The 12,264-nt window shown below is 38.3% G+C and overlaps 1 protein-coding gene across 1 annotated transcript in view; it reads right to left on the bottom strand.

Moving 5' to 3' along the window:
* Positions 1-1,405: 1,405 nt before the first annotated feature.
* The window catches only part of C3H1orf87 (chromosome 3 C1orf87 homolog), a 100,638-nt gene continuing 89,779 nt past the window's right edge, over positions 1,406-12,264 (bottom strand). The window contains 2 exon segments of the mRNA XM_061186502.1: positions 1,406-1,566; positions 9,153-9,360. Coding sequence (XP_061042485.1) covers positions 1,406-1,566; positions 9,153-9,360 — 369 coding nt within the window.

Below are 12,264 nucleotides of genomic sequence, written 5' to 3'. Positions count from 1 at the left end.
GCTTCACTTCTCAGAGCCTCTGTTTCCTCATCTGTAAGGAGCTGTGAAAGCTGCCACATCGAGTTGTCAGAGTTGGATGAAACAGAGTATGTCAAGTTCCCGACACACAGTAGTTGCCCAATGCTTATTAAATTGTCTGATCTAATATTCTAATTTCCCTCATTTGGTACTTTGGTAGCATGAGAAAGCCATGTTTTTCTGCTTACTTCTCTGCTCTAAAAGGCAGCTAGGAAGCCCAAGGGCTCTAGAGTGTTAGAGGGGCATTTTTCTGGGCAACTCAAGGATTATAGAAACTAGAGCAGGCCAGACTAGAAGGCCCTCAGAGATCATTTATGTTAGTGGATCCAAATTATTTTGTTCTTAAGGTTTAATTTATAAGATTTTAGGAGATACCTCACTACATAAAATGTATTAAAGGGGATGCTCAGAGACCTTTCTGTTTGCTTTTTCCCTTGACCTAACTCCTTCATCCTGTCTTCCACGCACAGAGATTGGAAAATCAGGATCCAGGTCATTCAGCATTAATGATGGTACTGGGAATACTTCTGTCTCTGAAGTCCTGGGCTTCCTTCAATGAGCTCATACTGCCTGAGTGGTGTGATGTGAATGTAAGTGTGTATGTTGTGGCCAGGGTGGTGCAAATTGCAGGGGTGTGGATGTTAAGACTAGAAGAACTGTGGGAACTGGTGGAAAGTTTTGCTTGGTTTTCCTGCCAGAGGAAGCAAAGAAGATGTTACCTATTTCCACAATCCTTTGTTCCAGGAGTCCCTCCTCAAAACTTGTATTCAGTACTATGGGAGAATATCCTTGGAGACATTGTAACATCATCTAGTTTTGTACTAGAGAAAATATTGGATTTGTTCAGAAAAATTCACTTGAAATTCTGCTTCTGCTGCTTAGTATTAAGATAATATATTGTTAATACTTTTATTTTTCTTACAATGTGGAAATCCTAGAATAGTGACTAGAAGAAAGGCTGACTTACTCATCCAAAAAAGATGTATTTAGGTCTATTATTTCACAGGCATTTTTGGGAGTTGACAACATGTAGCATGTTTTTTACTGTATGGAATTGCAGGGTTTACAAAAAAACAGTTTGATCAGCAATACAGAAAAAAAAATCATTGAATATTCATCATCAGCTTTATAAGAATAGAAGGGGATTTTAAGAAATTGGGTTTTTGCCACCTCAGAAGAGAAAACCTGGTTTCCTCGGATCACTTTGAGCTGCTTATGAGCGAGCATCATAGCCAGAAACCAAGTCCAAGTTCAAAGTGTCGACAATAGCCGCATCGGCCTCAACTCTGACAGCGCCTCCACCACTGCACTCGGGCTGAGGAGAAACATGTGTCCGGGTAAAAAGGGAGACAAAGGGAACATCTGTTCTCACAATATGGGCTTGTTATCATAGCTCCTTTAAGTACTGAAGCGCTGGCTCCAAGAGCATATTTTCTCCAGCATGGAATCTCCGCAAGGCTTGGTAAACTTTGCGAGGGCTCAGGGACAGGTTGTAAATGAGATTGTAGTTGTGAATGAGGCATCTGGCTCGTTCCTTCTCCAGAACTCCTGCCATTGGGTTGGGTGGGTGGGAGATTTTTAAAAGAGTATGGAAAAAACAAGAAAGAGGAAAATGCATTAGCTTGAATGATTTCTGGGCAAGAATTAAATGTTAATATTTTGAAATTTTAAGTTTCTTAAAAACCAAGTGACACCCTAAAAAGATATTTACAATCCTGGCTATGCATCATAGATGTTGAGAGGAATCTGAGGGTGATTTTGGGGAGGAGATGGGGTCCAATATAATCCATAGGTAGACTCTAAAGCGATTTTAGCTTGTTCTACGTAGCCATAAAACTTTAAAAGACCAAGTTTTGAAAATGGTGGGGTGCTGGCTAAAAACAATTCCTAATTGCTCTAGTTTATGTTTATCTTACTGAAATATCCAAACATGTTCCTAGACATGCAGGATTTAAACAGCTCATTTTTATGCATTTCTGGAAATATATTTACTGTGACTCCCTCCAGCTTGCTGTGTGATCACAGGTAAATCACCTAACTTCTTGTGGCTTAGAGTCTAGATCTGTATAATAGAGATGGTGGTGCTTATCACAGGACATACTCTGGTACCCACGTGTTATATGTACCAATGCCAATGTGTTGTCCATGCTAAGGGTAAGTAGATTTTGATAGTTGCAGAGACAAGTTTAAGTGTAGAACACAACAACAGCAAAGGTCAATGACTCATTCATAAGCCCTTAATTGTGAGCTTATATATGTCAGATACTGTGCTTGGGAATAGAGAGGATTTTGAGAAGTAGTCTGTTACCTTAGGAAGATCACCAACCTTGGGGTGATAAGAGATGCAGAAAATTAACTAGAGTGCAACAACAATAACAATAATGACTGATACTCATATATAACATTTACCATGTTTCAAGCACCACTCCAAACAATTTACCAATATTAACTCACTTAACACAACAACCCATTTTACAGGGAGAGAAACTGAGGCATAGAGATGGGCAGTCACTTGCCCAAGGTTGTTCTAGTCCATGCATTTAACCACCATACTGTATTATAGAATGAGGGGAAAGAGATTGTTTCAAGCAGGGCTCAGATTGTTTTCTAAATATTTTCCATGAATTGTGAAGATCTACGCTACAGGTGTCAAGCTTTTAAATATCTTTTATAGGGGTGAGATACATCCCTTGTATATGGCTCTTCTAGTCTCCTGTACTTGTGCAGACTATAATAATGGTTGTGAAATTCTTTCTCAAAGAATCCAGAAAGAGTGGTCCCCTGGTCATTTTGCAGAAAGCTATGACCAGTCTATTAGATTGGGGCTATAGTGGATACCTGTCATCTCTGTTTAAGCTCTGTTTGGATTTAAACGTGCAAGGACAGTTGAGCATGATGTTCCCCTCTGAACTGCTCTCTAATGAGTGATTTTAACAGCGGACTATAGACAGCTAGGGTCCTAATGTGATTTATTCCATTCAGTTCTATTCAGTTCAGTCCTGCCCTGTCCCTTCCCATCCCATCCCATCCCATCCCATCCCATCCCATCCCATCCCATCCCATCCCATCCCATCTCATTCCATATCATCCTATCCCATCTCACCCCATCCCGTCCTATCCAATCCACTGTTTTTAAATTGTCTATTCTATTCAGGTTTATTTACTGTCTCTTTCTCCTATTAGAATGTTGGTCCTTTCCTCTGCAGAAATATCTTTCTTTGAGTTGGCCAATTGCATCTTTGCAATTTTCTGGATTGGGTGGAGGCTCTTGACCTGGTCAAGGTTGGATCCCTCAAGACATTTCCTCATACTCTACCTCTGGAAATATAAGTCATGGGCTTTGGAGTAAGCGTCTGACTGAGGAAGTTACTTTAATTTTCGAGCCTCAGTTTCCTTGACTCTAAAATAGGGATAATTAAATTGTTTGAAAATTAATAAAATAGTAAGTGCTTAGCACAGTGCCCAGAACTATTAAGCACTCATTAATGTAGGTATTTTTATAGGATAGTTATAATAGTTATATCATCATTACTTAAAATACATAAGAAAATATTTTAATTAGAAGAAATTATTTATATATATAATTTAGTTTATATTTTAATTAAAAATTAGAATTAATGTTAAAAAATGCATATAAGAATTACCACTGGTGTGGGGGGGGGCCTTTTCTTCTATCTTCTAAGTTTTACCATTGGTAGAGGATTCGCGCATCAGACAAAAGTCCATTGACTGAAATTCATCTCTGTCTAATTTGCTGTCATTAGGGGATGCCCAAGACAGCTGCATAAAATAACCTTACAATCCATCTTAGTGCTGGGAAGCTTGTCCTTGTCCCACCAGAACTAGAATGAAAGAAATAAGAACCTCTTTACTATCCACTTCATGTTCAGTTTACAAAGAACTTTTAAATCTCATTGGATCCTTTCTCAAATCTGGGAGGTATGTTTTATTATTATCAGTCCTATTTTATAGACGAGGAAACAGGCTTGGCGAATATAAGTGACTCAGCAATTGTTGAAGCCTGGACTTGAATCTGGTTAAAAACACACAAAGAAACAAACCAACAAAGCAACAAACAAAATCTCATGATCTTTCTGGTATGTGATGGAAGATTGGTGTAGCGGGAAGTCCAATAGAACTGGGTTAGACTTATGCCTCAACTTCCCACCTGCTGATATTTTATCACTTTGAGTTTGGCTTTCTCCTCTGTAAACAAGGACATTAATCCCTTCAGCATGTGGTTGATGTGAGGATTTAGTGATGCAGTGTATGTTAAGTCCAGACCCATGTCCTTGAGGGCTCTCATTGCACTATGCCTCCTTGAACTCTAAAATATTTTCTATCTAGCCTTCAGTTCACTGGGAAAATTCCTAATCTACCAGTCACTCAAATATTTATCCCAACCACCCATCTTTCTTTAGAAAGCATGACCAGTTATTCATAGTCATTCCTTATTCTTTCTCATCAAGGATATTTTCTTGACAACCCCCATTAAAGAATAAGCTCAGAGTAGGTTCCCAGAAACGCTAATTTGATGATGGATGTTCTGCCTTCACCCTGGATGAGGAATGCCCTGGCCTACATATTTCCTTGCACATAATAAAGAACACTGATTCATCATTGGGCAGAGTAGGGATGATCTGCTCAGTGTCTAGAGGAGGGCCATGGTGGTCTGCTAAATACTGTGGCTAATAAACCAACAAGATGACCTCAGTTAATCCTCTTTCCTCATTAAAGATAGTTATAGATGTTTCCAGATTTGGCTGACACATTCCTTGGCTATTGAGGAACTAATGAATTTCATAGAAACAGAGAAAACAGGCATAAATAGTGAAAAGGCCATGAGAAAGTCATTTCAAATCTGCCAGAATCTGCCCCAAAGTCAACAAAACTCCATTTTTCCCCAGAGCAGTTTAGAAGTATGAGAAAGGTCCCAGTCTTTGGGAGTCTCTTAGCAACTAAGTTTATGATCCATCATCCATCATCAAAACTCAGCATTTGTTTCTTTGGAAACATCTTTTCTCTCTACCTGATTTTTGGTTTTGTTTTGTTTTTGTTTGTAACCCCATCAACACTCTCACAGTCTTGATATGTATACACAGACTCATGAAATAAAGGTTATTTCAGTAAACTTTTGATCTCCTTTTTCCCAGTATCTTCCCTAAATGATCCATTTCAGCTTTCCCTGTGTTCTCCTCTGGTTGAACCTTTGGTAGACACTGGGTAGAGAATTAAGCCTCATTCCAGCCTTCAGGATTCACAATAGGGTCTCAACTTCACTATCCAATCCAACATGACCGTCAGTCTTGTCTTTCTCACTCTCTTCCCCATCATACTCATTCTCACCTTCTAACCTTTGCAGAAGATGGTTTCACACTCAGAATGCCCTACCCAGCTATTCAAAGTCTACCTCTCCTCTGGGTTCAGCTCAAGTTCTCTCTTCCAAGAAGCTCACTCTGAGTACTCACTGAGCTTTTTTTATCTCTTCTGTCTTTTCTTTGGACTCTTTAAGTCTAGTTTGTGTCTTTAATTATAATACTTTATTCTGTCTTTAAAATTTTTCTTTTACTGGCTTTGAACTATTGGCAGCCTCTGTGTCTTACCTAAAAGTTCCTTGAGGCCAGAGACTATGTCTCATCCTTTCTGGTTTTCCTCCTGGTCCAGCCTCTAGCACAGGGCTGGGCTCATAACAAATGTTTAATAAGTGAGTTTCTAATTCATCTAGATGAAATTTTATCTAAAATTTTCATTTCCCCCTCTCTTTGGTATAGTTATTAGAAGTCCTTGGGTATTATACGGTATTCATACTTCATGTGGTCTAGAATTAACTTGCATTGGAAATTCAAAGCAAAATGAAACAAAAACATACAGAGAATGAAAAGGCATTAGTGCTGTTATATGATTACTTCTAGAAAGTACTAATGTGTACACTAACTTTTTTAATTGAGATGTAATTGATATATCACATTGTGTAAGTTTAAGGTATACAATGTGATGATTTGATACACATATATATTATGAAATGTTTACTGTAATAAGGTTAGTTAACAAATCCTTTACTTCCCATAATTACCATTTTGTTGTTGTTGTTATGGTGATTACATTAAAGCTCTACTCATAATAACTTTCAAGTACACAACACAATATTGTTAACGAGAGTCACCACGCTGTACGTTAAATCCTTGGAATTTATCTTATAAGTGAAAGTTTCTACCCTTTGACCAACATTTCTACATATTTCCTGGCAACCACCATTTCTATGTGTTCCATATTTTTAGACTCCACATATAATGCTAAGTCTTCACGAATGACAGTATGTAGTTAAGTACAACAATTTCAGTGCATGTGTTTTTGTATGTGTTGCCTGTTTTCCATTTCACAGGTCTCTGACCTAGTTCTGAATTTCATTATCTCACTTAGGCATTGCAATAGCATCCTTTATCCTTTTTATGCTTTAAATTTCTCCTTCATTCTGCACATAGCCATCAAGGACCTTTCTGAAACACAACCTCACCATACCACTCTCCTGCTTAGAAACACAATGTGCTCACTATCTTTGAATTAAATCCAAGTTGCTTGGTCCATCATCTAAGACCTTCCTAGATCTGATCCCATCCTATATTTTACATTTTTCATTTAATATTCTTCTTAATAGCCCTTGTATTCTGTTCAAACCAAACTCCTTGTATTGAGCTTCATACATAATGCTTTGCTTGGCTAACTTGCATGTTTACCAGGAAGGTCCCTCTATTTCATTCTTTTGTATACAAACTGCACTTTCCCTTAATGATCAATTTCACACTAACATAACCTTATCACCTCACTAGGAAGGAATTCTCCTTTCTCTGAATGCCCACATAGCACCCTCTAATGGCATTTATCACCTTCTATTTTGGGTTTAGTTATTTATGTACATTCATTTATTTGTTTCCTAAAAAAAAGGTTGAACAGAATTGTGCAAGGTACTCAGGATAAAAAAGTATCTTAGTACTTAGATAGTACTAAGTCCCAAATAGAAAAATACAGTATATCAAATATGATAATGGGTGTTAAAGAACTCTAAGAGGCCAGATAAAGGTTGGCCTAAATCTGTCTGGGGAAATCATGGGAGTCTCAGAGGAGTAGAGCTTGAGTTCCAACATAAAAGGTGTTTAGGCATTAATTAGCCAGGTGGACAGTGTGGGGAGTTGGCAGGAAGAGAGGAGAGGCAGACAGCTCAGGTAGAGGGCGTAGGGTTAGAAAAGGCACAGCCATGGGCTTCTCTGGTGGTGCAGTGGTTAAGAATCCACCTGCCAATGCAGGGGACACGGGTTCGAGCCCTGGTCTGGGAAGATCCCACATGCCGCGGAGCAGCTAAGCCCATGCGCTACAACTAATGAGCCTGTGCTCTAGAGCCCACGAGCCACAACTACTGAGCCTGTGTGCCACAACTACTGAAGCCCACACACCTAGAGCCCGTGCTCTACAACAAGAGAAGCCACCGTAATGAGAAGCCTGCGCACCGCAACGAAGAGTATCCCCCGCTCGCCACGACTAGAGAAAACCCATGGCAGCAACGAAGACCCAATGCAGCCAAAAATAAATAAATAAATAAATAAATAAATAAATTTTTTCAAAAAAGAAAAGGCACAGCCACAGGAGAAAGCAAGGCACATTTGAGGAAGGCAAGTTATTCATTATGATGGGGTAGGATATGCTGAGAGAATTACAATAGAAGCAGAAGATACTGGTCAGGTGGATAGGGACCAGCTTTTGCCTTGCTAAACAGTTTAGAGTTCAGCCTGTTAGCAGGCATGATGATGATTTCAATCAGGGGAATTACAAGGTTGGATTGTAGGTTAGAGTCAGAGAAACTGTAAGCAACCTGGTGGGGGATTCATGTCTGATTCATCTTTGTGTTTCCTGATTGTGCTCAGCATAGGGCCAGGCACATGGTTTATGTACAGATTGTATTTGTTAAGAAGTGAAAGAAAGGGAGGTGTCCACTCTTAGACTGCAACACAAATGGAAAGGTGTATGACTGCTTCCATGTCCTGGCTATTGTAAATAGTGCTGCAATGAACATCGAGGTGTATGCACCCTTTCAAAATATGGTTTTCTTTGGATATATGTCCAGGAGTGGGATTGCAGGATCATATGGTAGCTCTATTTTTAGTTTTTTAGGGAACATCCATACAGTTTTCCATAGTGGCTGTACCAATTTACATTCCCACCAACAGTGTAAGAGGGTTCCCTTTTCTCCACACCCTCTACAGCATTTATTGTTTGTAGATTTTTTGATGATGGCCATTCTGACTGCTGTGAGGTGGAACCTCATTGTAGTTTTGATTTGCGTTTCTCTAATAATTAGTGATGTTGAGCACCTTTTCATGTTTTTGGCCATCTGTATGTCTTCTTTGGAGAAAGGTCTATTTAGATCTTCTGCCCATTTTTGATTGAGTTTTTTTTTTTGATATTAAGCTGCATGAGCTGTTTGTATATTTTGGAGATTAATCCCTAGTCGATTGCTTTGTTTGCAAATATTTTCTCCCATTCTGAGGGTCATCCTGAATGGACAAAGAAGATGTGGTACATATATACAATGGAATATTACTCAACCATAAAAAGGGATGAAATAATGCCATTTGCAGTGACATGGATGGACCTAGAGATTGTCATGCAGAGTGAAGTAAGTCAGAAAGAGAAAGACAAATATAATATAATATTGCTTATATATGGAATCTAGAAAAATGGCACAGATGAACTTATTTGCAAGGCAGAAATAGAGTAACAGATATAGAAAACAAACTTATGGTTACTAAGGGGGGAAGAGGAGGTGGGATGAATTGGGAGATTGGGATTGACATATATACACTACTATATATAAAATAGATAACTAATGAGAACCTGCTGTATAGCACAGGGAATTCTACTTGGTGCTCTGTGGTGACCTAAATGGGAAGGGAATCTAAAATAGAGTATATATATATATATATATATATATATATGGCTAATTCACTTTGCTGTACAGCAGAAACGAATACAACATTGTAAAGCAACTATACTCCAATAAAAATTAATTTAAAAAAATTTGTGGAGCCTAGTGCAAAATGAAAAAAAAATAAGACATATGAGCTGTAAGGTGCACACTTCACCTGTATTACTCAGATCACGCAGGTAGAGGGCATTTTCTAGCTTCCTGAACCTGTCAATCCATGTCTCACATTCTTCAGATGTGTTTTTCATCACTGGACTGACAAAAGGCTGTGAGACTGGCCTGATCTTCAAAGCGCTCAGGAGATCTTTGGGGGCTGAAGTCTCAGCAGGAGGGTTTTCTGGCTGCAAATCCTTTTCTGGAGTTTTCTACCAAAACAACACAAACATTTCACTGGCAACATATTCATAACCCAGAGCTCCCCCAGTATCTTGGCCAACATGAGGCTACACAACTAGCAAGATTTACTGTAGGTCTGGCTTTGTAAAGCTGGAGGATGAGTTTCAAGTCCTCTGTACCATAGGACCATATCTGCCAAGTCTTGCTGGATATAGACTACTATGTTGAATATTTTCTTTTTTCTTTAAGAGAAGGATAAAATTGTGACTTTTATTCAGTTTGCATTTCTGATTTACACAAACAGAGGTTTTTGTAACTGACTGAGATTTTCATGATGTTCTACTCTGTTTTATACTAGTGGGATCCATAGGCAATGCTTATAATTTCTTGGTGGGAAAACCTCTGGATCATGAGTGTGAGATTCTTGACAAAAAGTGATTGAAACAATAGTGGTGTTATCTTTGGCTTGTGGGCTCACTGTAATGAAGCATAAGGCACCTCTAGTTCTGTCTGTCCTATTCATTTAACAAAGGAAGCTGAAGTCCAGAGTGGGGAAGTGACTTACTAAGATCATATAGTGAATGGTAGACACAAAACTAGATTGAGGGTATAGAGGTTATATCTAGCTCATCTTTGTATCCTAACCCCATGTCCAGTACAAAATAGAGACCTTTTTAGAATAAAGAGACAAATGAGTGTCAGTAGAGCCATGTAAGACATTCTGTCACCTGTCACGTAGAGAGAGTGAGCATCTATTGTTTGATCTGCCCAACCCCAGTTTTCCAGGAATTGCCCCTCCTTTCAATCCATATGGCTGTAGAGAGAACCATCATGTGTCTAAGCACATAGTGCAGGACTGGGCATCTAATGCAAAATGTTCAATAAACACATTGTCCAGTGATTTTGGAACCATTTGTGAGAGTTAAAGCCAGAGACAGGAAAACAGAGATCATTCTGGATGAGAGGTAAGAAGAGAGAGATAGAGAGGATATGAAACTGACAGCAGAGAAGAGAGAAGATGTAAGAAGTCATGATGGTGGTCAAGGTTCAAGTCTTTGATTTTATTGTTATGTTTCTATCCTTGGGGAGATATATGTATGTATATATATATGTATATATATATAGTATGCTCCTTCCTTATCCTTCTAATAAATTAAGTTGGTAGAGTTGTTTATGTTAATTGTAATTCAAATATTCTTAACTAATTTGTCATAGAATTAGGCTTTCCAATTTGTATACCATCTGTGCTTCTCCCAAATTTCAAATACCTGAATTTCTCCAATTTTGTACCTTGTCTCAAACCTCTCACATATAAGCTGTGGAGATCCCATTGCTCTAAAGAATAGTAATTTCAATAAGAGGCCAAGTTAACAAACATGGATTCAGCTGCTACTGGGGAATGTGAAGAATTGTCTTGTTTAAAATAATATAATGCTATACAAAACTGTACCCATACGGATGACTAGTGACCAGTACATTTTGAGAGATTAATATATAAGAATTCTACTTTGATAAAGTCTATTTTGGGAGAAGCTGAAAGTTTTTATAAAGTAAATAGAATAGTGATTCTTATACTTTTTAGAGCTTTGGACCACTTTAGAAATACAATGAAAACTTTAGATAATCTACCCAGATAAATACACATTTGCATACAGTTTGGTGGATGATTTTAGAAAGTTCAAAGAGGTGCTTAGAGCTGAGAAACTGACTTTAAATAATTATATATTTCTTCAGATAGTTCAACACTCTCTTTGACCACTAAAGACAGGGAATGGGGGAATTTGTATGGGCCTGAATTAAGCTAAACCTAGGAAGTAAGTATGTAAGTAGATAACTAACTAACACACCCTATACTGTTTTGGTCCCACTGTGTCAGGATGAAGTCCAGATTCCTTGCTTGGCCCATAAGACCATTCAAGTTCTTGTTCTTGCTTCTCTTCTTTCAATGTATACATCTTTTTCTCCAGCCACATAAAACCAGAAAAAAAAAAATACAGCTGTTTGATGCCCTTATGCCTTATATATGCTGTTTCCTCTGTTGTAAAAGTCCTTCTTGCTACCTATGCCTTGATGCGTTAGGCTCCTACTCATCCTCCAAGGCCCAACTCATATTTCACTTCTTGGGGGAAGCCTTCCCTGACAGCGCCAGCCTAGGTGAGGGGCAATTCTTTGTAGCCCCTTTATCCATCATAGCACTTATTATGGGATAGCGTAATTGTCTGTTAGAGTATCTCTCCCATCCCCTAAAAATCTTGAGCCTGTGCCTGTGCGATAATCATTTATGTATCTTCAAGTTCTGGTTAGTGACTGTCACATAGTTGGTTCTCAAGATATGTTTACGGCATGAATAAGTGAATGAATAAATGAGTGATTTTCCTGGAACAATAGGAAAGTTGCTTTACCAAACTTCTGCTTCAAGTCCCCTTTCTAAAAAGTGGGACAACGAATGCTGCTTATACAGGAATATGAGAAGAATCGGTTATTGCAGAGAGGCAGTAAAATCCTCAAACAAGAGGCAAAATAAAAGAGCAAAGTATATATTTTTTATAATCTTATTCACAGCAGACTTAACACTCAAGGAGAAAAGCATTTGCTGTTGTTTCTTGCATGATAAGAGGCTTGCCAAAATGGATACTATTTTCTAAAATATTTCAAAGTGTGAAGTGCATGAAGAGGCCTCCCGTCATCTGAAGATGAATTATGTTCTAATCCGGGCATTTAAAAACAACAACAACAGAGAAACTCAGGCTGTTTTTCAATTCTGTCTGCATCTTCTCCTGGTTAAGTGCTGGGAATATTAAAATGAATTTTAACTGCTTGCCAGATTTTCTTTTTTTTAAATCAAAGAGCCCATTACATTTTAAAATGTGATGTCTGGGGAAAAGGTCACCCTAAATTTCTGGAAGCTGGACTTAAGATGTTAAAATAGGTCT

The sequence above is a fragment of the Eubalaena glacialis genome, chromosome 3 (assembly GCF_028564815.1).
Source record: "Eubalaena glacialis isolate mEubGla1 chromosome 3, mEubGla1.1.hap2.+ XY, whole genome shotgun sequence".
Taxonomy (NCBI): Eukaryota; Metazoa; Chordata; class Mammalia; order Artiodactyla; family Balaenidae; genus Eubalaena; species Eubalaena glacialis.
The sequence above is the reverse complement of the archived record's forward strand: the minus strand, read 5'-3'. Positions and strand labels throughout refer to the sequence as shown.